Source organism: Pinus tabuliformis, chromosome 6, assembly GCF_031772625.1.
Source record: "Pinus tabuliformis cultivar Carrire ecotype Pingquan chromosome 6, CPIR1, whole genome shotgun sequence".
NCBI classification, from domain to species: domain Eukaryota; kingdom Viridiplantae; phylum Streptophyta; class Pinopsida; order Pinales; family Pinaceae; genus Pinus; species Pinus tabuliformis.
Genome location: NC_142292.1, coordinates 1,543,332,416 through 1,543,360,404, shown reverse-complemented (window position 1 = coordinate 1,543,360,404; position 27,989 = coordinate 1,543,332,416). Strand labels below are relative to the sequence as shown.

General features: G+C 34.3%; 1 protein-coding gene across 1 annotated transcript; it reads left to right on the top strand.

Moving 5' to 3' along the window:
* The first annotated feature begins 20,751 nt into the window (after window positions 1–20,751).
* Window positions 20,752–23,324, top strand: LOC149264602 (uncharacterized). Its single transcript, XM_089399833.1, has 2 exons — window positions 20,752–22,218; window positions 22,371–23,324. The coding sequence occupies exons 1-2, from the start codon at window positions 20,752–20,754 to the stop codon at window positions 23,322–23,324; spliced, it is 2,421 nt and encodes an 806-aa protein (XP_089255959.1).
* Window positions 23,325–27,989: the final 4,665 nt, after the last annotated feature.

Here is a 27,989-nt window from a genome sequence, read left to right as displayed (position 1 = left end):
ATTTTTTCTACCACCTAGTGCTTTAAATCCACAAGGAAATTTCTTGTAAAAGTGTTGAAGGGGTACTTTTACTGGAAAATCTTAGAATTATCCTAGACTCACCTTGTACCATGGAAACTTTACCATTGTAAAACCTCCTTGAAGTTGTTACAGTAGGTAATATTTCCCATATTAATGCTTAGCTGATACCTAGTTCAAGCATGTAAAGCGATAGGCACCATGCTTGAACAAACATTGCTACTACCATCCCCATCATCCTATTGCAAGTAATAAAAATTCCTCTCATTAATAAGAATAAATTTCTATGTGCTTTCATGGTTGGAGTGTGCCATTCCAGCCAACGTTAACTATAATTAAGGTCAAATGGGGGCAAGGAACCTCCCAGAGTTTCACTTCATGAAGTTTTTTCAGCCCCAATTGTAGGTTATAAATGCTTATTACATGAATGTCTATTTGTATCTTAATTATTGATTTAAATTTACACCATGTTAAGGAGAGCCCGTATTGGGGAAAGTTAGAATGAGGAATGTGGCATGTAAGAAGATGGTAGAGATTTAACACATTTCACATATTTTTATCTACATCGTACTTATTGAATTTTCAAGCTTCCAACATAATCCTTTATTATGAAGGTATACTTTGGTAACTGATCATATGTGAATATTTTTCTTTTAATATATTTGGAAGAGATTGGGATGCATTACATTTATACATTGCAAACAACATTGGTTGGATGATTTTATAGATTGAACGATGGAAAAAATCAATTGGTGGTAACTTATCATGGCATGGTGTGGTTACATTGGTCAATGAAGTTGAATGTGAGAGAGATACCAATAATACAAAGAGGAAAATTAATTTAGGAAATGGTTTAAAAGATAAACAGCTAAGCATATCCCCTAATAATATTTATTTATTTTTAATAATATATTGATTTATATGCCATATCTTTTTCTTAATTTCAATAATTTCTATGTATAACTATTATTATCAATTGAGAATGCATTTTTTATGTGTGTGATATTACACAATTGAAACACTACGAGGCTATGTGGTGTAATGGCAACAAATTTCACATAAAAAAGATGGATTAAAAGATGAAAACTTATAATAGTAGGATTTTCGAACTATTTCAAGTCATTAATGTTTCCTCTAGAAGTGTGAGACACCCAAAAATCCCTAAAAATAGATACAGGTATTTGGAAGATATAATTGAGTGTGACTTTAAATCCTTCAAAACAATTTTGTTGGATGTCGAATGGTAAAAGCTACAAATGAATGAATGTGATCTTGGGAGAACTGTTGTTGAACATGCTAATGCATTTACGTGGTTAATACAAGTAATATTGAGATTCCATGTGATTATGGAGGCTCATATGGTGGCTTCAACCAACTCTCCCCCGGCTCGCATCACTCTCAATTCCCAAATACCTAATTTGTCTATTATAAATCAAAATGTAGGTGGAATCCTTAGAAATACATCACACAATTTTAGAAACCAAGGGTATGGTTCATGTTACAACATAAATGAAGATAAAATACAATGCCTTAGACATTCTATGTTATACAACATTTCTTTCTAGTGTGCCCTAGCAAAGAGAATATACCTCCTTCTAAATCTTAGCTAGAGCATTTAGCATCTACAATTTTTGGGCAACAATATTTTAGTCTATCTAGGCATCTCACTAATCCCTCCTAGATGCATCAAAGATTCCACTACAAGCTAGAACCAAACCAAGAATATCACAATTGGAATCTTTTCTCTCAACAAAAAAGTCCTCAATGAGATTTATCTAAACTTGCTTGACACAAACTCCATTAGGATTAAGTGCTCCAGTTATTTTCTAACGTTTCATCTCACAAGCCTTACCTCATGCAACATGTTAATTCTTATGCTCAAATACTTCTCTTAATTTTATCTCACACAAGCCCTAGTTCCCAATAATCTACCTAATGCTTAACCTTTGCATTATAAAAAGAAGGGTTGCAATATGATTACATCAAGAAGATATGGATGATCTAGTGACTAAGTTGTGAGAATGAGGAAACTCTTGCCATTTTTTAAGATAGGTTAGTTAGACAAATAATAGAAAATGGATCAAGTGCACAACAACCTAATAAAATTTATTAGGGTATATCCACATTAGGGTACTTTAGTGAAGATGTTCAAGTGTCATGTGGTGATTGGAAGCCACCTCCAAAGTGGCATGGTCTTTAAGATAAGGATCCACATTTCAAGCACTCCTCGTGGCATGGTTTTGTGCTCTCTAAAAGTGTATCCAAGCTTTAATTCTCCTCACCATGTCCTAATTCGAAAAAAACTCCACGTATTTCACTCTCAAAGAAAGAATCTCTCAATACAACTAGTCAGCATCTTAGACTATGACATCTTCTTGTAGTGGTCTTAGGGAGGAGTGCCTTTACTCCTAGTGCATGTTACAATATCTGGAATTATGCATGAATGCAACAAAATAGAAATCTAAACATAAACATAGATTTCAAGCAGGAATAAAACTTCATGTCATTAATATCAAAGAATTGAAATATGCTTGCATACAAAATGGAAATAGACTAGCTCGGGTAATGATAGCTTATCTATATGAAGAGATGTGGTGGCTACATTCCTCTGAACCATGTTACAATGAGCCTCGAAGACTTATTTATTATTGAGAGACAATAAACAACCCTAAACATCCAAAAACCTAACCCCAAGAGATGAAGTGCCAAAACTCTGTGCCCCATTGGGGTAAATTGGTACATCAACTTCCCGGGGTCATAATTTTGTCATACGATCTCTATTTGGCTATCATACTACCTCATTTTCAAAGATCTTTAAGATGAGACCAAAAACAAATCAGCAAGTTGTTTTGGGGTAATATTGGCCTCTTTGTTTTCCAAAAAAATGTCATTTAGGGCCTGAAACCTACTCCTTAAGTTTAGGACCTGAAAAAATGAGGAAAATAGTAAATTTTTTGACACTTAAGGAAACCAAAAAACTGAACGAGATAGTGTTGGGGTCGAAGTGGAATAGGAAGGTGGCCACTAATATCCACTTGGACCATCAACCATGCTAAATACAGTAGACTATGGTTGACAATGATTGACCATGGTAAACTTAGATAACTATGGTCAATCATAGTAAACCACAGTGATCACCATGGTTAGACTACAACTGACAATGTGTGACTATTGTTAAACATCACCAACTATTTTTTTACTATGGTTAATGATTGTTTGACTGCAGTTGAACATGGTTGACTATGGTTGTTTATGTGGACCTTTGAAATGTTGACTATGTTTGACTGTCATCAAGTTGAATATTGCTAGATATGGTCAACATAGGGTTGACCAAGTTTGATCATGGTCAATTATTTAAACATTGTTTGACTACATTTATCTAATGTGGTTGACTATGTTCAACTATTAATATTAAGCAATAATAATATGCAATTATATTTTACCAAAGTTGAAGAGTCTTGATTGTCAAACATATTAAACCTAAACCTAGTAATAATAATAACCTAAAAACTTAAACTTAATGACAAAATTAAATATAAATTTAATAACAAAACATATTATATTATATTAAAACCAAACCTATTTTTTTTGTAAAACCTACCCGCTTACATATTAAAACTTTGAAAATGTAAAAAATAGCATGAAATTCAAACAATATAATATAGTAGACCATTTACTAAATGCAAAACCATTATGGTTTAACATGATTTACATGATTTTATAATCTCATATTGCACTCTAAAACTAAAACGTTCATTGTCATATTCTTATAAAATTATTTCATAGCTATAATATATAATGATTATGATAAAATAAATATATATGTGTAATATATTAAAACCTATAATTTTGTGTTTAAAAGTTAGAACTTGTCAACTAAGACATGTCATCAAATGAAAAGTTAAGTGCTACAGTTATGCATCTAAAATTCAAACAACCGTTCTCAAATATATCTACGATATATGTATATAGTAACCATATTAGAGTGGGTTACAACTATGGTTGCAAAATTTCAATATATATATAGACACAAGGTTTTATTAGATGACATAATCATCAAAACTATGTCATATTATTTTAACATTAAAATTTAAACCTAAATAATTTTTATGGTGCGGTATAGCTATGGGTTCAAAAGTTCAACCACCAAAGATCATGGGCCTAGTCTAAATTGTAAGACACTTGTTTTACAGGGCATGTCTACTTAAATTGTAATACATATTTTAGAGTAAAGGGCACACATGAGTAACAATGTTAATGGGAATATTAACATTATTAATAATACTAATATTAATATATTAACAATAATATTAACATATATTATACTAGTATTAATATATTAACATTAATATTAATATATATTATATTGATTAATATAAAAATATATATGTTATTTATATTACTTATATTAATGCTTTAGCGCAATAATATTAATAAATAACAATAGTATTAATATTCATAAATTATGGTTTTATGTATTATTTAATAATCAAACTATTAATAGTTCACATGGATTATAACAATTAATAAATGATTAATTACTACCTATTATAATTGCTAGTTTTTAATAAGATTGAAAATGATCAATTATAATTAATTAAAGTTAACCATTAATGATTATGTTAGTAACATTAACAATTTGAGCTAGTTAACAAGATATATTAAATTATTACATTTAATAACATTATTACATAAATAATTATTATATGAAATTATTAACAATATATGAACCTTATTATTAATAACATTAATGTTAATATTTGTATTGTGAATACTATATTTCATATTGTTATTGTTAATGTTTAAGATGTAACTATTATGAACATTATTTATGAATATTAATGATAATACATCAATTTTATTAGTGTTAATATTATAGCTTAATTGTTATTAATATTAGAAGCATTTCCAATTATGTATAATTTTTTATGATGATGATGGTGGTTAACGTCTACTAAGACCATTGGTCTATCACACCTAAAGAAACAAATTATTTATTTTGACTTAAGATTTTATTCCAATGCTCAAAAAGCTTGGAGAGGAGCCTCCCGAGCTCACTATAATTTTGACATTGTAAAACACTAGGAAGGTCAGTATTGTAACAAAGGTTGTGAAACTGAGATCTAATGTGGTTGTACGTGGTGCACTTTAAGAGGAAGTGGTTTTCATTCTTGATGTTCCTATTCCCACATATATGGTAGATCCTTTCCATCCATGGTGTTTTAGGAATAGCCCAACAACCTGTTTCACTATGGAGCTCATGAGAATTCGTTCTAATCTTTGCTATATTAATTTTCTTCTTTGAGCTAGTTAAAATAGAGAGATAATTTGTTCTTCTAAGGTGGGCTTTATGACCTTCTTATAATAACTTAATTTTCTTTTAGTGGCTAAATCTTTCTCACACCCCATTTTTCTTTGAACTTAGAATTAACAATATATTTAATATTATTAATGTTTTGCAATGCATCGTTCTCGTTGATCTCCCAATAGTTTAACCAGGCCCTTGTGCCTTTACACCACCCCTGATTGAGCCTTAGGTGGTTTTGGCTGGAATTTAAAGCTAGCTTAGGAAGTCTATGATTGGCTATGTTATTGAGTTTGTGCTTGTAGAGCAGAAACCTAATCATAGCTAGGCTCTCAATAGGGGAAATACCTCCTTCTATAAGGAGAATAGGATAGGGTGTATTACTTTTAATTTTTAGGTTAATAATATATGTCTAATAATTGTATTTATAGATAATAATATATTAATAATAAACCTAATTTTATAGAGTATATTTATTAAGCTTATTTTATTAAGTTTATTGTACTATGTTTATTAGTTGTGATTTAATATATTAGTTAATATTATATGGTTGAGTTATGCTTTAATATGTTAATTTTTATTTAAAAATATAGAATCTTAATCCTTATTATTTTAATTAACTCTTTTTTTAATATTTGTATTCTTAATATAAAATTTACTAATTTTATTATTAATGTATTTTTATTGTAATATTCAAAGAAATGAGCATTTCTTTATAAAAAATATTCAATCAATCAGAACAAAGAGTTGTTTACTTCTATCTTTATAATATAAGTATGTACCCTGGTTATTTTTAATTAAACTTCAATTTAAAACTCAAAACCTCATTTTGAAACTGATTCGTGCACTATGTCAATTATTCTTTAACAATTGTATTGCATTTCAATTCTATTACATTACAATTTCGGAAGAAGAGTTGTAGTGTACATTGGCTAAATTCTCACAGGAAACTTCACCTCAATCTAGAACTCAAAACCTAGATTTGAAACTAGTTCCTGCACTGTGCCAGGTATTCTTTAACAATTGTAGTGCATTGCAATTCTATTTCATTACATTTTTTCAAAAAGAGTTGTCATGTACATTAGCTAAATTCTCATAACAAAATAGACCATTGTTACATGTCGTCATAATCATATTAAACTTTCTTTTATTAAGATTATTTAAAATTTATTTTATTAATAATAGAAATAATAGTTTTATAAAGTTTATGTAAAGCTTATTGTAGTTTTCATATTTGTACTTGTGTAGAAATACATTAATATTAACAATAGTATAAATATATATTTTTAATATTAAACTAAATTTTATAAAAAAAGTTTGAGAAATACAACATTCGTTGATACTTATTTATATATTAAAAAAAAAAGGATGAACCAAGGTTAATTGTGAATTTTGTGTGATAATTAAATTAAAACATAATAGAACTTTAATTATTCATAAGTTCAAGCCATATAATATAATAGCAAATGTTCATCATTTTGGGCAAACTATAAGCACCTTTGTAAATATTGATGAATGGTTAAAAATTTGATTTGATTTATATGGTTTATTTTTTGTGATAGTTTAAATTAATTAATTTGATTCATGTAAACTTTAATTTTTATTAAATATTATATTTAATTTAATTAAAGATAGAGTAGAAAAAGAGTTGTAAAAAAAATGATTCAAAATATATATTAACCAAATTCTCTTAAAAGCTTAAAAGCCAATCTAACTATCTTAACTTATCTAAACTTCAAATTTTATTAAAATTTATATTTAACCAAATTAAAGTGTTAATCTCAATGAAGAGAATTTGTAATCATGTAAAAAATTAATGAAACACAAAGAGAGAATATCAGCTCCTATTGAAAATGCACATGGATCCAGTCATTCATATGTCCATGCCCCACCCTCATAATTCAGAAAATGGCCAAGATAATAATTAGTTCAATACAAATAATTACATTACCTTTATCAATTCTCCTGGGAATATGGGCATCCATCGCCATCTACCTGCAAGTATAGTCACAAAATACAATCTATGTGATAAGAAAAAAATATTGTCTCAAAATTCAATATATATATTTTGTGTTATATTTAATACAAAATCTGAAAAATCTATATTAACCTATAAATGGTTTAATGCAGTTTTATAGAACAAGTTGTTCATCTTGTAAAACTGTAATCTATACCCAATATTTGCAAAAATCCAGTAGAGTACCAAATAATACAGAATTTATCATATTTATCATTGATGATAACACATCGTGCACAATTATGAATGTGAACCATTGGCAATCTACACAATTACAAAGACACATGAGAATCCCTCACTATGTCAAAAATACCTAAGTTGCAATGAACAATATTCAATATGAAAAATAAACACATGCACAAAATCTTATGGATTCATAACACTCTTAAAGCTATGATACATGTTATGGATTCCTAATCTATAAAGCCAAAACCTTCAAAGAGCCATTAAAACCTAGAAAACTAACATTAAAACCCTCACAACAAATAAATACCACCCCTCTTGATACCATAATAAACCAAGAAATAATGACCAGACAAAACTAATAGAACCTAGAAAAACCCTTTATCATAATAAGAATTGGAAAAGATAAATGAAAATTACGAAAGGAAAATTCTTATTTTAAAATTGAAAAGAAAATAAAAAGCGATGATGCACAAAGGATAAACATAAGAGCGTTGATGCAAAAAGGATAAACATAAGCCTAGACTAAATAAGGGTTCAATGAATTTAACAACAATGAGAAACTCTTGTCACTTCCCCTATTGTTTGCCAAAGGAATTCAAATATTTTAAACAAACAAGTTTCAAAATGTAATTCACAAAATGTAATAATACAGTTGAACATAAGAGAGATACCAATAATACAAAGAGGAAAAATTATTTAGAAGATGGTTTAGAAGGTAAACAAGTAAGTATATTCCGCAATACTTTTTTTTTGTTTTTATAATATATTCATTTATATGTCGCGTCTTTTTCTTAATCTGAATAATTTGTAGATATAAATATTATTATCAATTGAGAATGAATTTTTCACATCAAAAAGATGGATGAAAAGATGAAAACTTCTAATAGTAGTATTTCTGAATTATTTCGAGTCATTAATATTTCCTCTTGAAGTGATAGACATCCAAAAGTCTGTAAAAATCAATACCGATATTTGGGAGATATAATTGAATGTGACTTTAAATCCTTCAAAATAATTTTGTTGGATGTCAAATGGTAGAAGCTACAAATGAATGAATGTGATCTTGGGAGAATTGTTGTTGAACATGCTAATGCATTTTCCATGGTTAATACAAGGAATATTGAGATTCCATGTGATTGTGGAGGCTCATATGTTGACTTCAACCAACTCTCCCCCAACTCACATCACTCTCAATTCCCAAATACCTAATTTGTCTATTATAAATGAAAATGTAAATGAAATCCTTAGAAATATGCCACACAATTTTAGAAAACAAGGGTATAGTTCATATTACAACATAAATGAGGATAAAATACAATTCCTTAAACATTCTATGTTATACATCATTTTTTCTAGTGCGTCCTAGCAAAAATAATATAGCTCTTTCTAAACCCTAGCTAGAGCATTTACCATCTACAATTTTTGGCCAACAATATTGTAGGCTATCAAGGCATCTCACTAAGCTCTCCTATATGCATCAAAGGTTCCACTACAAGCTAGAATAAAACCAACAATATCACAATTAGAATCCTCTCTCTCATAAAAAAAGTCCTCAATGAGATTTATTTAAACTTGCATGACACAAGCTCCATTAGTGTTAAGTGATCCATTTATTTTGTGAGGTTTCATCTCATAAGCCTTAGGTCATGCAACATGTTAATGTTCGTATTGAGATACTTCTCTTAATTTTATCCCACACAAACCCTAGTTCCCAATAATTCACCCAAGCTTTAACCCTTGCATTACAAAAAAGGGCTACAATACGATTACATCAAGAAGATATGGGTGATCTAGTGACTGAGTTGTGGGAATGAGGACACTCTCCCCCTTTTATAAGATAGGTCAGTTAGGAAAATAATAGAAAATGGCTCAAGTGTACAACCTAATATAAGTTATTAGGTTATATCCACATGAGGGTAGTTTAGTGAATATGTACAAGTGTCATGTGGTGATTGGAAGCCACCTCCAACGTGGCCTAGTCTTTAAGCTTTGGATCCACATTCCAAGCACTCCTCATGACATGGTTTTGTCTCTCTAAAATAGGATCCAAGATTTAATTCTCCTCAACATATACTAATTCAAAACAAACTCCAAGTATTGCACTCTTGAAGCAAGAATCCCTCAATACAACTAGCCAACATATTAGACTATGACATCTTTTGTAGTGGTCCTAGTAGGAGTGCCTTTACTCCTAGTGCATGTATGATGATCTGGACTTATGCAGGAACACAAAATAATAGAAATCTAAACATAAACAGAAGGTTGAGGTAGAAACAAAACTTCTTGTCATAAATATCAAATAATTGAAATATGATTGCATACAAAATCGAAATAAACTAGCTCGAGCAATGGGAGTTTATCTCTAAGAAGAGATGTGGTGGCTACATGCCTCTGAACTATGTTAAAATGAGGCTCGAAGACCTATTTATTATTGAGAAACAATGGAAAACCCTAAACATCCAAAAACCTAACTCGAGGAGATGAAGCGCCAAGACTATTGGGCCTATTAGGGTAAATTGGTACATGAACTTCCCGGGGTCATAACTTTGTTATATGATCTTTGTTTGGCCAACATAATACCTCATTTAGAAGATCTTTAAGATGAGGCCAAACACAAAATAGTAGGGCCAGTTGGGAGCAAAATGGCCTTTGTATTTTCCCCAAAAACGTCGTTTAGTGCCTCAAAATGGCTCCACAAGTTTGGGACCTAAAAAACTGCCAAAAATAGTAAATTGTACTACAATTAAGGAAAGTAAAAAACTGAAAGAGATAGTGTTGGCATCCAAGTGGAATAGGTAGGTGGCCACTAATGTCCACCTTGGTCATCAACCATGCTAAATATAGTAAACTATGGTTGACAATGGTTGACCATGGTAACTTTAGATAACTATGGTCAATCATAGTAAACCATAGTGATCCGCATGGTTAGACTATTGTTGACAATGTGTGATTATTGTTAAACATCGCCAACTATTTTTTTACTATGGTTAATGATTGCTTGACTCCAGTTGAACATGGTTGACTATGGTTGTTTATGTTGACCTTTGAAAGGTTGACTATGTTTGACTATGTCATCAAGTTGAATATTGATAAATATGGTCAACATAGGGCTAACCAAGTTTGATCATGGTGAATTATTTAAACATTGTCTATGAAGTTTTGACTACATTTATCTAATTTGGTTGACTGTGTTGAACTATTAATATTAATCAATAATAGTATGTAATTATATTTTACCAAAGTTGAAGAGTGTTGATTCTCAAACATATTTAGACATAGTTTGGCAATTGTTGAACATGGTTTCACAATGATTGACTATTAACATTAATATTAAAACATATTTTATTATATTATATTAAAACCAAACCTATTTTTTTTATAAAACCTACCCACTTATATACTAAAACTTTGAAAACATAAAAATATCATGAAATTAAAACAATCTAATATAGTAGGAACTTTAATAAATTCAAAACGAGTATGGTTTACCATAATTTACATTATTTGATAATCTCACATTACACTAAAAAATTAAGACCTTCATTGTCATATTATTTTAAAATCATTTCTTATGTATGATATATAAGGATCTTTATAATATATATATACGATGTGCCATATTATATTGTATGAAAACATGTGATTTTATATTTAAAGGTTAAAACTTGTTATTTAAACCATGTCATCAAATGAAAAGTTAAGTGTTATAGTTATACCTCCAAATCTCCAACAATCGTTCTACAATATATATACATGGTAACCATTTTAGGATGGGTTACAACTATAGTTGCAAAAGTTACACACACACCCACACACACACATAAGGCCTTATTAGATGACATAAACATCAAAACTATGTCATATTATATTAACGCTAAAATTTAAGCCTAAATAATTTTATGTTGACCTTTGAAAGGTTGACTATGTTTGAGTATGTCATCAAGTTGAATATTGCTAAATATGGTCAACATAGGGTTGACCAATTTGATCATGGTCAATTATTTAAAAATTGTTTATCAAGTTTTGACTACATTTATCTAATGTAGTTGACTGTGTTGAACTATTAATACTAACTAATAATAGTATGCAGTTATATTTTACCAAAGTTGAAGAGTGTTTATTGTCAAACATATTCAGACATAGTTTGACAATGGTTGAACATGGTTTGATCATGACTGACTATGAATATTAATATTGAAACATATTATATTATATTATAGTATATTAAAACCAAACCTATTTTTTTATAAAACCTACCCACTTACATATCAAAACTTTGAAAACATAAAAAATATCATGGAATTAAAATAGTCTAATGTAGTAGGCCTTTTACTAAATACAAAACCATTATAGTTTACCACGATTTGCATTATTTGGTAATCTCATATTACACTAAAAAAATAAAACCTTCATTGTCATATTATTCTAAAATCATTTCGTATCTATAATATATAATGCTTTTCATACTATATATACACGATGTGTCATATTATATTATATTAAAACATGTAATTTTATATTTAAAATTTGAAACTTGTCATTTGAAACATGTCATCAACTAAAAAGTTAAGTGTTACAGTTATGCCTCCAAAGCTCCAACAATCATTCTATAACTATGCTTCCAAAATTTCATTGCATATATATTTATACACACACACACACGAGGTTTCATTAGATGACATAAACATCAAAACTATGTCATATTATATTAAGACTAAAATGTAAACCTAAATGATTTTTAGGGTGTGGTATAGCTATGGCTTCAAAAGTTCAACCGCTAAAGTTCATGGGCATAGTGTAAATTGTGAGACATGTTTTAATGGGCATGGATGTTTAAATTGTAACACATATTTTACAATAAGAGGCACACATTAATATCAATGTTAATAGTAATATTAACATTAATGATAATACTAATATTAATATATTAACAATAATATAAATATATATTATATTGATTAACATAAAAATATAGATGTTATTTATAATACTTATATTAAGACTTTAACACAATAATATTAATAAGTAATCAATAGTATTGATATTCATAAATTATGGTTTTATATATTAGATAATAATCAAACTATTAATACTTTATGTGAGTTAATACATTAATAAATGATTAATTACAACCTTCTATAATTTTTAGTCTTTAATAAGATTGAAAATGAGAAATTATAATTAATTAAAGATAACCATTAATGATTATGTTAGTCACATTAACAATTTGAGCTAGTTAACAAAATATATTAAATTATTACATTAAATAATATTATTACATAAATAATTATTGTATGAAATTATTAACAATATATTAACTTTATTATTAATACATTAATGTTAATATTTGTATTGTCAAAATTATATTTTATTATTATTATTTTTAATGTCTAAAATGTAACTATTATGAACATTATTTATGAATATTAATGATAATACATAAATTTTATGAATGTTAATACTATAGCTTAATTGTTATTAATATTAGAAGAATTTGTAATTATGTATAATTTCATATATTAATATATGTGTAATATTTGAATTTATAGATAATAATATATTAATAACAAAATTAATTTTATAGAGTATATTTATTAATTTTACTGTAATATATTTATTGATTATGATTTAATATATTAGTTAATATTGTATGGTTGAGTTATGTTTTAATATGTTAATTTTTATTTAAAAATATTGATTCTTAATCCTTATTATTTTAATTAATTATTCTTTTAATATTTGTAATTTTAATATAAAATTTATTAATTTTATTATTAATGTATTATTATTGTAATACTAATAGTTACATGTTTAATTCCAGTCTTATAATATAAGTACGTACGCTGGTTATGTTTAATTAAACTTTAAACTAAAACTCAAAACCTAAATTTGAAACTAATTTTGTTATTTTTAATTAAACCTTAATTTAAAACTCAAAACCTCAATTATTGGTGCACTATGTTAGTCATTCTTTAATAAGTGTATTGCATTGCAATTCTATTACATTACAATTTTGCAAGAAGAATTATAGCATACATTTGAAAAAATCTCATAGGAAACTTCATGTCAATCTAAAATTCAAAACCTAGATTTCAAACTCATTCCTCCACTATGTGAGTTATTCTTTAACAAGTGTACTACATTGCAATTCTATTGCTTTATAATTTTAGAAAAAGAGTTGTAGTGTATATTAGCTAAATTCTCATAAAAAATTAGACTATTGTTACATGTCCTCTTTTTTTTTTGATCCAGTAAGAGTGGGCCTTTCATTAATCCACAAAAATAATTACATAATGTACACTTTGCAAGACGGTGCCAAGAATAGCAACACCTGATTCAAAGAGAACTACAAAACTAGTGCATACACCACAAATGTACTGCTCAAACTTCAAGCTTCCCATTAGAAAACCTTATTTCCTTCTTAACCTTAAAGATAAAAAGAAAAGTGCTAATGCACTATCGGGTCTGGTAAACTTCAGAAGTCCCGCAAAATAAAGATCCCATCACTCGTTAGTGAGGAGGGCCCACAAAAACCTACGGCCCACAAAAACCAATGGCCCACAGATCAGCAGAGAGTGACTTGTTAGCATGAAGAACGAGCGATCCAGCACTCGAAGATCCGACGGCCAAGATCAATTTCGGATGAACCAACAAGCCCACTTCTTAATTACCATTCGGACCCGATGAGAAATCAACACCTCTTTCTAAGAAATTTCTGGTTCGTTTTCTGAATTAACCCTCGATTAGTTATATAACCCGACTCCTGTGTGATCCAGTCATCACCGATCCGACATTTCTGATTCGATTTTGGGCCTGCAACAAGCACACCCTTTAACATTCCAATCGAACCTGATGGGTGGCCTAATCTACGGCTATATAGTTTTTCGTGTTTGTTTTATGGCCTATCTTCCATGCAACTATCCGCCTGAAATCTGTCAGATGCTGGCACGCACTACCATCGCAGGTCAGCTGCTTCTAAACCTACTCATTGTTTACCCCTTTCTTCTTCCCTATCATTGGTACAACTTCTACTATCTCAATTAGTCAATTTACTGCTTGTCTTTCATGCATTGAAAATACTCCCTATCTGTGGTCTCCTGCCTGTGACAGTCCTCGTGCAGTTTCCCTGAGGGTGTCATCTCCCACGCATAGCTCCTGTTATCTCTTGTATAGAGCTCACCCTCATTTGACAAATGATCTTCTAATCTATTAGCAGTTCTGCGCACATGAACAAATCTGAGTGTTCTTAAGGCTCTCATGTGGAATTGAATATGTTGATAGACCCGCAATAACTGCGAGTGGTTTGATACTTTTTCTAGTGTTGTGTCATTGCTTATATTTTTGACCAAATTAATTTTCAATTCAGAGTCAGCCTCTATGATGGTATTGTGTAAATTGTATTCAATTAAGATTTCTAGGCATTGCTCTAAGGCCATGAGTTCCACCATATTATTTGTGGCATTCCCCAAATCACTATGAAAGATGACTTTTATGATTCCCTGTTCATCTCTTATGAGACCTCCATAACCAGCAACCCCAGGGTTTCCCTTAGAGGCTCCATCTATATTAAATTTCAAAAATACATGGTCGGGCAGTTGCGAGAAGTCCTTCCCCACTGTTGTATCTTCTACTACCTTGCTTATGCCCTGGGGGAGAGGTGACTAGAGAGGTAAATGCAAAAGAATATGAGCATCCTGGTTTCGAGGAGGATTCTTGGGGGTTGCTTTGTAAGGGTGCTTGAAGTTTCTTTGAGCTCTCTTAAAATTTGAGCTATGATGCTCTCGGTTGAGCTAGTACTGTTCTTGAAAATCCTGGTGTTGCGTTCTTTCCATACATCCTAGATCAAAAAACCTAGAATCAGAGTCCAAACTTTGTTGATTGTTTCATTTTCTGAGAACTCTTTCCTCCAATTCTTCAAAGTGCTAGTGATGCTGCTTTCATCCCTACTAGTTTGCCTAAAGATTGATGCTACCCAATTCCATAAGCTAGAGGTGAATGTGCAGAGGTTAGGTAGGTGATCCATCATTTCTCCTTGCAGGCCACATAACTAGCATCTAGATGGACAAACTAAACCTCTTTTTCTTGGATTTTCCCAAGTCAGAACCTTTTTTTATGTACCGACCATATGAATAGTTTGATTATTATACAATACATTTTGTGCCATAGGTCCTTCCATATCTTATCAAGTCAAGTCCAGTGGAAATTCTTTTGGCTTCTTTGAGGTTGAAGTTGCCTTCAATGTTTCTTCCCCATCTTAGTTGGTCAGACGATGTTGAAGTCAAAATATTTCTTTGTTCCAGGATCACCACAAGAGCTTCAGCCTGGGCTTTCAAAGGGATTTCTTCACTGTATATTAGGTACCTCCAAGTTCTCCATTTTCCATTGTCCCTTGTCTGATCCCAAAACTCACTAACACTGAGCAACCCTTTATTGTCAATGTCATTTTTGAGAATGTATAGCCCTTCTGTGCATAGGTTAGGTTCCTGCTGTCAGTTATCCTCCCAAAACTAGGTTAGGTTTCCATCTCTAATCTCCTAGAAACTATGCTTCTGAACAATAGCTCTATTCTCCCAATCATTGTTCTGAATATGGGAGCCCTTGATGAACCCTGTCATTTGAATATTGTCCCTTTCTTGCCAGTAATTTGCATACTTCTGTTTCCAGAGCTTAGCCCAAGGGGTTCTCATTTCCTTTAGCCATCTCCACCAAATTTTTTCCACCAAGAATTTGTTTAGGGTTTGCAAAGCTTTTCCCAAGCTGCCAGTGCCCATTTCTTTTTCTCTTCCCCATTTCCCCAAAGAAAATCACTTTGGATGTTCCTGATGTGTTGTAAAACTCCTTTTGGGGTAGGAAGAGAAGAAAATATGTAGATGGGTATGGTTTGCAAGACACCCTTTGTCAGCACTAGCCTTCCTACTAAGTTTAAAAATCTGCTTGTCAATTTTCTGATTTTGTCCTGTAGTTTATTAGTCATTGGCTACCAAATATCCTTACTCAGAGATTTGTTGGTAAGATGTATTCCCAGATATTTGGAGGGTAGTTGATCTCTTTGAAAGCTGAGAATTCTAGAGAGTTTTCTCTGAATGGCAATGTCAATATTGAAAAAGAATTTTTTTTATTTTGTGAGGCTTACTTCAGGATTTCTTTGAAATCTTTCACTTTCTTGATCGTGGGTGTACCCTGCAACATGGTGTCATCCACAAATTGTTGATGAGTCAATGTGTCCCCATTAAGGGTTAGTTTGAGACCCTGGATTCTTCCTTCCACCTTGGTTGGCTTGATCGCATTGCCTAATCCTTCCATCATGAGAATAAAGAGGAAGGGGGAGAGCGGATCTCCTTGTATGAGGCCTCCTGAAGGCCTGAATGTTATGGATGGAGAGCCATTAAGTAGGATTGAAAAACTAGTTATGGTAACAAGGGCCATTACCCATCTTATCCAGTTGTGGTCAAAGCCATATTCTTTTAGTACCTCCCTAATTTACGACCAGCTTAGCTTATCATAATATTTCCCTAGGTCAAGTTGTATGATCATACCTGCTTGCTTATTGCTCTTGAGAGAATGAACCACCTCGTGAGCTTGAATGATGATATTGAGAATTTTCCTTCCTTCCACATATCGAGTTTGCTCCTCAGACACAACAGTTGGAAGAAGGAGCTTGAGTCTGTTTGCAACTACTTTAGAAATAATTTTTTACACCAAATTGCATAAAGTTATGGGTCTGTATCTATCTGGTGTCATAGCTTTTTCCTGCTTTGGGATTAAGGCTATGAAAGATGCATTAAGCGCCCTTAGCACTATTTTTGATTTTCTAGTGTCCTCCACAACATGAAGGATATCTTGTTTGAATATTTCCCAGAATGTTTTGAAGAAGTCTACATTGAACCCATCCCATCCTGGAGATTTCCCATTTTGCATCTCTTTGATGACTTCATTGACCTCCTCTTAAGTCACTGGACTGTAGAGATTGTAATTGTCTTCCCTAGTTACTAGTTTTGGAATGTACTGTGTGGAGCTATTAATAAATTGTGATCTGTCTGAGGGAGGCTCCTTGGCTACATTTTGAAAATGTTGTACCAGAACAAATTTCATTTCTTTGTGGGTGGTTAGCTCTTTCCCTTGAGGATCTTTGAGTTTTACAATCCTATTATGTGCCCTATGATCCATGGTTGACTTGTGAAAAAACCTTGTATTTTTTCCCCTTCTTTAACCCATTTCACTCTTGATTTGTCCCTAGAAGGTCTCCTCTTGTTGGCATTTGTTTTCCCATTCCTGTTGAAGAGAGTCAGCTTTCATTTTCCTTTCCTCAGTAAAGCCATCAATGATTAGGATTTGGTTAATTCCCTAAAGTTTCTGTTCAACTTCTATTTTGGCTTTGAAAATATTGCCAAACTCATTTTTGTTCCATTCTTTAAGCCTAATTTTGATCTGTTTCAGTCTCTATTGTAGTAGGAACATCTTCGTGCCTTGAATGAGCATGTCTTCCACCCACCATTTTCTAATATTGGTGATGAAGTCAGGGTGAGTGAACCAGACATTTTCAAACCTGAAAGGTCTATTCTTCAGAGTGCCTATAAAAACAGCTTCAAGCTGGATAGGCTAGTGGCCCGAGCCTCCAAAAGGAAGAATTAAAATAGTCAAGTCAAGGCCAGTGAGAAATACATCCTCTGAGATTATGAATCCATCTAGTTTAGAGGAAACTTGAGAAGCCCCTACCCTCTTATTGTTCCAGGTGAAGGTGCCATTTATTGTCTCCGTATCCACCAGCCTCATATTGTTTAGGAAGTTCTAGAAGGCAATGGAGTCTCTGCCTAGTATTCTGGTCTTGCCTTTTTTCTCTTTAAGAGATTTGATCATGTTGAAGTCCCCTCCCAGAATCCAGGGCATAATAGGATGTCTCACTCTTAGCTCCTCTATTGAGGTGAGAAGCTTGAGTTTGTCTTCAAGTTTTTGACGACCATAGACATTTGTGAATCTATAGAGTTCCTTGTCACCCAAAGGTTGGATAAGCATTGAAAGGTAGTTCCTGGATGCTTCAGCATCCAGGATTTCAATTTTTTTGGGATTCCAAAGAGTGAGAATTCCTCCTTCTGTGTTGTTTTCTTTGACTTCTAGATACTCATACTTAATAAGACATTTTCTATGTATCTCTCTGATTTTGTCTATTGAACATTTTGTTTCCTATATGAACACCATATCTGGGTTTTCTTCTTTTATTCTATTGCTAAGATTTCTTTGTTTTCTTTTACTTCCTATACCCCTAATATTCTAGGTTGTGAGCTTCATTATGAAAGGTTTGTAAATAAGTAACTAGTAATATCTTTCATCTTGCCTGAGTTAATCATGAGTTTCCCACACTCTGTTAGTAGGTCATTCTATCTCTTCCTTCCTCCTTTCCTAGCTGGGTTCTTGGTAGAGTGTTGTGATGTTACCTCCATTGGGTTTACCCCTCTATTTTCCTGGCTATCATGGTTCCTTTTGACTCCAGCAACCTTTTCTTGAGATCTCCAGAGGAAGAGTTGTTGTACTCTGTCAAACTCCTCTTGTGATAGAGAATCAACACCTTTGTTGGTTCCCTGCTCCAGGAACTTTTATAGATCAAGATTCTCCCTCTCAAGAATCTCCACAAGTTCCTGGTCCTCCGTACCAACTTCACTTGCGGTCATCTCATGGTCCTTGCCAAGTTCCATAGTGCTTTGTAGGTCCTCCTTTAGTTTTTTTTTCTCATGTACAACCTCCATGCTATCATCTTTTTCCTTCTCTACAGGATTATCCTCTGGTGCCTAGTCTGTTCCATTGTTCCCACCTTCTTCTTCTAAAATCCTGAAACAATTATGACTTGGTTGCTTAACCTCGCTAGGTTTCCTTTGGTGCTTTTCCCCCCTCCTTTCCCTTTGCCTCTCACCCTGGTAAAGCCTTCAAGATCTTTGTCTATGTTGGTTTTGATATTATCCTCCAGATTGTTCAGTGGGTAGTTTTTGAAAAGGTGCCCATGTTCATGACATTTACAACATCTAAATGGGACATGTTCATAGTCCACCACCTGCACCCATTCTTCACCATATACTTCTATAATAATTTCATCCAGAAGTGCTCCTAATAGGTCCATTTATACACATATGCAGGTGAAGGAGGTATATTTGCCTTGCAGAGTCACCTTTGATATTTTTAAAAAATGACCTAATTTATTGCCTATGGATTTTAATGATTCATGTTACCAATAATCTAAAGGTAGGGAGTATATTCTAATCCATACTAGTACCGAAGTGAATGTTTCTCACTCTGGGACAAAATTCATCACCCATGGTCACATGTAGAGCCCTGCAGCAGTATAGAAATATGGTCCTCGTTCGAACACTCAATATTTATCCTCTAGGTTTGTGAAAACCACTATGATGAAACCCTTGGACCCAAGATGAACATTTACTTCTCCCTTTGGTTTCCAGTGATTTCTTATCCATGTGTACAAAGCCTTCTTCGTTGCCCATATTCCAATTAATTTGCATATAACCGCGTAAGTCGCCATGTGAAATTTATTTTATTAATAATAGAAATAATAGTTTTATAAACTTTACTTAAACTTTCTTGTAGTTTTAATATTTGTATTTGTGTAATTAAAAATACATTAATATTAATAATAGTATAAAATATATATTTTTAATATTAAACTAAAATTTATAACATTTGTATAAAGATTGAGAAATACAACATTCATATTTATATATTCAAAAAAAAATATGAACCCAGGTTAATTGTGAATGTTGTGTGATAACTAAATTAAAACATAATATAACTTTAATCATTCACAAGTTCAAACCATATAATGTAATAAAAATGTTCAGCAATTTGGGAAAACTATAATCACTTTTGTAAATATTGATGAATGGTTAAAATTTTGATTTGATTTGTATGGTTTATTTTTTTATAGTTTAAATTAATTAATTTAATTTGTCTAAACTTTAGTTTTTATTAAATTTTATATTTAATTTAATTAAAGATAGAGGCGATTAATTAAATTAAATATAAAATTTAATTTAATATAAGATAGAGGCGTGAGTTCGTGAATTTTCTTGAACCACTTTATGATTAACGGGAAGAGCATATATTCTAATAAACACACGTTCGAATATACACACGAGGGTTTTGGTGATAATCAACACGGGGGTTTTGGATAACAGCTTCAAGGTAGTATTGCAGTTAGTTTTTGGTGGATCGGGACTACCTAATGGCAGCGCGGCAGGGGAGGGGAGAGATCCCCTCCTTCAGTAATATTACAGCTGGAACGTCTGGAACCAGTAGTGGATCTGGGGGAGCGACGGAGCGGCCACAGGGTATTCCGGTTATGGGATCTCAATGGCAGGCTAGGCTGGTGAACAAGTGCCTCCCCCGAGCTCAGAAAAAACCCAGGTATGTCATCCCAAATAACACGCTAGAAGATTATCGGTGTTATATGAGGGATCACGCGTTAATATGTAAATTTATCGGTTACTGGCCCTCTGAAAGGGACCTAACGAGATGGATTCATCAGAGGTGGAAGCCAATGGGGCACATTGATCTGAAATTGGGAGCTAAGGGATTTTTTACTGTCATCTTCACAAACTTACAGGATAAAGAACGGGTCTTTGAAGATGGCCCCTACTTTATGAACAATGCAGGTTTGTTTATACGATACTGGGAGGATCGCTATAACCCTAATGAGGAAAAAATCACGGCAGCCCCGCTATGGGTGCGGCTATTTGGGCTACCAGATGAATTCTGGAACCCTGAAATACTGGAAGGAATTGGAAATTCTATAGGCACTTTTGTGAAGGTTGCGGAATCTACGAAACGGGGCAAATATAATTCTTATGCCCGAATTTGTGTATATATGAACATTTCGGCCCCCCTTCCAGAGTCTATCGAGCTTGAATATCAGGATGAAGTCTGGCAACAGCCCATTGATTACGAGCATATACCATTTCGTTGTAGGCGTTGTCATGTGTACGGTCATCTTGTAAGAGATTGTCCACAAGTAAATGCGGATACAGTTGAACCGGAATTGAAGGAGGTTAGTCAAACACGTGAAGGTAAGGAAGGAGTCGAACAAGAATTCCAAGAGGTTCAGAGGAAACGGAAACAAAACCCGGGGGCTCCAGCCAAGAATACTAAGGTTGCGAATTCACCAATTGAGAGTATGAATCGCTTCAATATCCTCCATGAGTCTAAGGAGCAGACAGCAGAGGAACACCAGGACAACCAGGATACGGAAGGTAATGCATCCAACCCAATACAACCGGAAGACTCTGTTAATGTGGTTGCTCCGATGGAGATTATAAAGGATGGTAAGAGGAAAAGCAGAAGTCCAAGCCGCGAACCAGACGGGGAGGTAGAAGTAAGAAATGACGTTGCTATTGATCAATCTAAAAAAGGAAAGGAGGTTGTAAAGGAAGTAGGAACCGAGGAAGAACATATATTGAAGAAATTACTTGCCGATTGGAAAAAACTAGATGAACGGTTTATCCCAGAACAAGAGAAGCAATTATACAAGGAGACTTTTCAGCGCTATAAAGAGAAGAGGGTAGCTGCTGTCGATAATCCGGATTTACCGAATCTGGAAGGAGAAAGCCCAGGTAAGAGTGGTAGGAAAAAAGGTAGAAGAACTTTGAATGAATCAATTCAAGCTGTTGGAGAGACTCTTGTTAATTCAGGACGGGTGATACCTCTATCAGAGGTTTTTTTACCAACCTCCAAAAATTATAAATGATTGTGCTTACCTGGAATATAAGGGGGTTAAATAGTCGTGGTAAACAGAGATATTTGAAGGAACGAATCCAGACAGGTAAGCCGAGTATTATGGTAATACAGGAAACGAAAATGGATAGTCAGATGTTGATAGACATTATTCGGAAAATGAAAATAGGTTATGAGGTTATGGCCTTAGATGCTACTGCAACAGCTGGAGGTCTGGCCATTTTGTGGAACCCTGAGCAGGTAATTTTTGAACACTGGTATACTCTGCCTAGGATACTCTCCGGTTTGTTTCGAATGGTAGGGATGAGGGAACGGATTCTGTTTACTGGAGTGTATGGGCCTAATACCTGTAGGGATCGAAAAGATTTTCTTAGGAACCTCCATAGGATGAGAAGTTTCATTCCCAACTCCCCGTGGATAATAGGTGGGGATTTTAATATGATAAGGAATTTAGACGAAAAGAGAGGGGGGCTACGGAGAGAGGATGGGTCAATGGAGGAATTTAATGATATGATCAGAGATCTACGGTTAGTCGATATTCCCACAATTAATGGGACATATACCTGGAATAATCGACGGGGGGGTCAGAACCAAATTGCATCCAGATTAGATCGATTTCTGCTATCAGAGCAAATTCTCAACAGTGATGTGTTTATTGAAGCGCAGATTCTACCTACCTTGGGGTCCGATCACTGGCCCATACGGTTAGAGATTGACATGAAACAGGTCAAAGGGAGAAGACCTTTCCGTTTTGAATCTTTCTGGTTGCGGGATCCGAAATTTGTCAGAAATTTGGAAGAGTGGTGGAAACAAAGTAACATTATTGGCAGAGGTAAGATGCATACTATTCAGCTGAAGCTCAAGGCAATCAAACAGCAAATTAAGGACTGGAATCGAAAAGAATTTGGTAACATTTTTGAGGCAAAGCATAAACTAGAAGGTGAAATGGAGAACATCCAACAGAGGATAATCTTGGAGGGTCGAGATGAAGAAAAGAGTCGGGAGGAAGGCCAAATTCTTAGTTTGCTAGAGGAACGAAGAAAACAAGAGGAGATTTTGTGGAAATAGAAATCAAGAGTCCGTTGGCTAAGGGAAGGGGAGCGCAATACAAAATTCTTTCATCAAGTCACGATCCAACATCGGCAGAGGAATTGGATTTTCTCACTTAAGAATGAGGAAGGAGAAAGAGTGTTAGAACAGAAAGATATTGAAAAGCTCTTACTTGATTATTTTAAAGGAATTTTAACGGAAGATCAACAGGATCGAAGGCAGGCTATTCATCAAATCTGTCGGGAGATACCGAGATTAGTTACCCAGGATCAAAATAAGGCACTCATGCGGATAGTAACTATGGAAGAATTAGAAGAAGTGGTTATGAATATGAGTAAGAATAAGGCCCCAGGTCCGGATGGGTATACGGCGGAATTTTTTCAGGCTAGCTGGCACTTTATAGGAAACGAAGTATTGGAGGCGGTGGAAGAATCACGAATGAGACAGTATATATGGCCAGGTATTAATTCAACCTTTTTGACTCTCATTCCTAAAAGTAACACCTCGGATGAACCTCAGGGATTTAGACCCATTGCGTTATGCAATGTCATCTACAAGATTATCTCTACAGTGATTGTCAAAAGATTGAAGCATATTTTACCCAATTTAATATCGCCGGAGCAAACTGGTTTTGTGGAAGGACGCCAAATATTAGATGGTATAGTGGTATCTCAGGAGGTGATACACTCTTTAAAGGTGCGGAAAAAGCAAGGAATGCTTATGAAGCTAGATTTATCTAAGGCTTATGACCGATTAAATTGGCAGTATCTCCAAGAAGTATTGGGAGCTTTTGGGTTTGACAAAAGATGGATACATTGGATTACCAGTATGATTTCTACTCCTAATTTTTCAATATTGGTCAATGGTATCCCATCAGCCTCCTTTAATGTAACCAGGGGTATTCGGCAGGGGGATCCGATCTCCCCTTTTTTATTCATATTAGCTATGGAAGGGTTAAGTCGAGAGATCAAGAGGGAGGTAAGTGAACGTAGAATCAAAGGTCTCAGATTGTGGGGGCCTAACTTAGTTATCACACACCAACAATTTGTTGACGACTTGATGCTATTCGGAGAAGCGTCGCTCAGAGAGGTTAGAAATTTCAAATCCGTTCTAGCAGTTTTTATGATGGCTTCAGGTATGACGATTAATAATGACAAGTCTTGCACCTTTATTTTTAATACTCCTGCAATTGTCAAAGCGCATTTAACTAGAGTATTAGGTTTCAGAATGGGTGAATTACCAACTAAATATCTGGGTGTCCAACTGGATATAAACTCCCACCGCTTAAAAAATTGGCAGAATTTGTTGGAAAGGGTTAGAAAACGCCTGGCTAATTGGTCATTTCGGACATTGAATTTGGCTAGTCGCATTGTTCTTTTAAAATCTGTTTTATTGTCTATTCCCATATATTCATTATCTATCATGGCAGCGCCCAAAGGTGTTCTATCTAAACTGAGGGAAATATTTGGAAAATTTTTGTGGAGTGGTACGCAACAGCAGAGAAAATGGGTCCTAGTTTCATGGAAGAAGGTTATCCAAAGCAAAGCAGAGGGCGGTTTAGGAATTCGCGATCCTGAAATTATTAACCAGGTGTTAGGAGCAAAGTTGTGGTGGAGATGGGTACAGGGGGGTACTGATCTATGGAAAAGAATTTGGAATTTAAAATATAATATGCCAGGCACAGTTGAAGATCGTTTACGTTTAGTAGAAACTCCCCGAGGGTCACAAATATGGAACTTTGCAAGCAACAATAAAGATATTGTCAGGGATTTAGCTTTCTGGGAAATCTGTGAGGGTGGTACAGCAAGTTTTTGGGATGGAGGGTGGTAGTAGCGGCATAAGTTAAATGGAATCCAAACTCTTCATGATGTTCAAGTGCTAGGACAAAGGGCAGGAATGATACATGTCAAAGATTATTGGCATCGAGGAGACGTACATGGTATTTGGCGACTATGGAAGCAGCCTAGGGAATGGGCAGATGGTATCAGTATGGAGACAGAACATCGGTATACCCAGGAAATGGATTCACGGAAAATTAAGATTAGAGGTGGTAAAGACATCCTAAGGTGGGGTAAAACAATGAAAGGCATGTTCACTGTCAAAGAAGCATATCACTGGAAGTCGAGGGAGGAAAGGGCTGGCGATCAACTGGAATGGAACAAGATCTGGGCGGCCAAATGGTGGCCTAAAATAACGTTTTTCGTGTGGCTGGTTTGCAATGGCCGGATCTTAACATGGGAGAATATTCAAAAACGTGGTATGCATGGACCCTCCCGATGTTATTTGTGTTGTCAAGAGGTAGAAAATCTGGAGCATTTACTAAATCGATGCCTCTATGCTCAGAGTATATGGGAGGAAATCAGAGTACTATTTGGTCAAACAAACAGGGACCCAACTAGTCTCAGGGCTACCTTATTTCATTGGGGTAAAGGGAATTTTCAGAGTAAAGTTGTTCGGAGATTGTGGACTCTGGTGATTGTCTTTGCAATATGGGAAGTCTGGAAGGAGCGCAATCGGCGAATTTTTAGAGGACAAGCTTCTCCACAAGCAAGAGTTTGGGAAACAATCTGTAGATCCATCAAGGAGACAGTTTTATCTGAAGCATGGGATGAGAATGATTGGAAAATGCCCCAAGAGGAGCAACGAATTCTAGTAAGGCTGAATCTAGATTATACAATGATTTTCCCTAACCTGGACCGGGGAAATAGATATCAGCTACACAGTCCAAATCACTTCAGATTGCCAGGGGATAGGCGAATCAAACTGACATTTGATGGGGCGTCAAAGGGTAATCCGGGAAGCGCAGGCTGGGGTGGCCTATTTAGAGATAATTCAGGGCGAACACGGTGGGTGTATGCGGAATGGGGTGGAGATATGACCAACAATGAAGCAGAACTATGGGGCCTCTATAACGGACTTCGAATTGCAGTTCGAAATGGTTACCGGAATCTTGAGGTGGAAGGGGATTCCAAAATTACAGTTGACATGCTAAGCAAATTGCGGAATGGCAAACGGTGGGACCAAGTGGCGACGAGCTGGCGAACAGCTGCGATCATACAAGATATTGCAGAATTGCTCAATCGGATTGAGTATATGATGGTTACTCACGTCCTACGAAATGGTAATCAAGCTGCAGATTTCTTAGCCAATTGGAGTAGCGAGGCGTCGGGAAGAATAATGGATGAGAGCTGGGATGCATACCGTGAGGATCCACGATGGAGCGCACTACGCAATATATTACAAATGGATTATGATGCGGCCATGGCATTACAAGAAAATCATTAATTGTTTCCCTATTCAGAAAGGGAGGCGACCTGACATGGTAGTTAATGATCGACAGGGGTTTATGCAGCGCATGGATAGCAATAACCATAGGGGCGGCGATGGTGATCACCAAACGAGCAAAGGTGTTTCAGCGGATTTCTTGCCTCGTGTCTATTTTGATATCACTGACGAATCTGATAAGGATTTTGATATACACGAGTATTTGGTTGATGAGGAACAGCGAAGGGCGATAGGAGGGAAGGTTGGGAAGTGGAGACGTCGGAGTGAGGACCTCGAGGACTCAGAAGACTAGAGGGAGGAGCAGGAAGACTCCGAGGAGGCTAGGGGTGGCCGACGTGGAAGAGGAAGGCCACCGAAGGTTCGGGAGACTCAACTGGGTCGGGGAACGAGCAGTGGAGAAGGCGGTAGAGGGAGTAGGCAGCCCGAGCACAGGGTTAAAGGCAGGGGCAAGCGGGACATGAGGAGGAAACTCACTGAAGTAGAGGAAGCTTATAACCAGGGAACTAGCCCACATATTCGGAAAATTATTGACCATTTGGAAGAGGAAGCTATGCAGGCAGCTTCAGACCCGGAAATGGAGGACTGGGAGAATTTCATACCAGATCCTGGACACACTAGAGGAAGGTTGTCTTTATACAAACAATCTCTGCATGCTTACTGGGGCATGAAACGACTCCTGGCTAAGGCCATGGAGCAAGTTGCAGTTGAAATGGTGGAATTAGCCCAGGGATTCCCTACTTTTAAAAGGGAATTAAGGAACATACAGATGACTCTGAACATGCAGGACCATAAGCTGGACAAAATGCTACAGCTGTTCAAGGAAAATGGTTTCGAGATCAAGACAGAAGGTGGACCAAAGCTGGATACCCCAACTCACTAAGGAATGGACAATGCTGTCAACAGGTTTCCTGGAACTCTTTTAGTTTGTCAATTTTTGTAATCCTCAATGGAAATGTCTCAAACAAGATACAGTTCGCTTGTGAAACATAGAGTAGGAAATTTTGTATGGATAGATAGTCTGGATATGTATTTTTTGTGGATGGCGGTTAAAAACTATCGAAGGTTCCCGGTTTCCCTTAAGGGCGGGCAATGACTTGTCTCTCTTTGTATATAGCTTGTTTGTATGTTTTACTATGTTCAAGTAATAGAATTTCTCCCTCAGCTTACAGAAAAAATTAAAGATAGAGGCGAAAAAATATTGTTAAAACAAATCATTCAAAATATATATTAACCAAATTATCTTAAAATATTAAAAGCCAATCTAATTAACTTAACATATATAAACTTTCACTTTCATAAAATTTTATATCTAACCAAGTTATAGTGTTAATCTCACGAGCTAATGAAGATAATGGGCAATCATGTAAAAAATTAATGAAACACAAAGAGAGAATAGCA

Excerpts from the sequence above, each read along its gene's own strand:
- LOC149264602 (XM_089399833.1), top strand. The coding sequence starts at position 20,752 with ATGGCAGCGCGGCAGGGGAGGGGAGAGATCCCCTCCTTCAGTAATATT. Across the intron at positions 22,219-22,370 it reads CTCTTGTTAATTCAGGACGG|GAAACGAAAATGGATAGTCA; the intron begins GTGATACCTCTA and ends ATGGTAATACAG.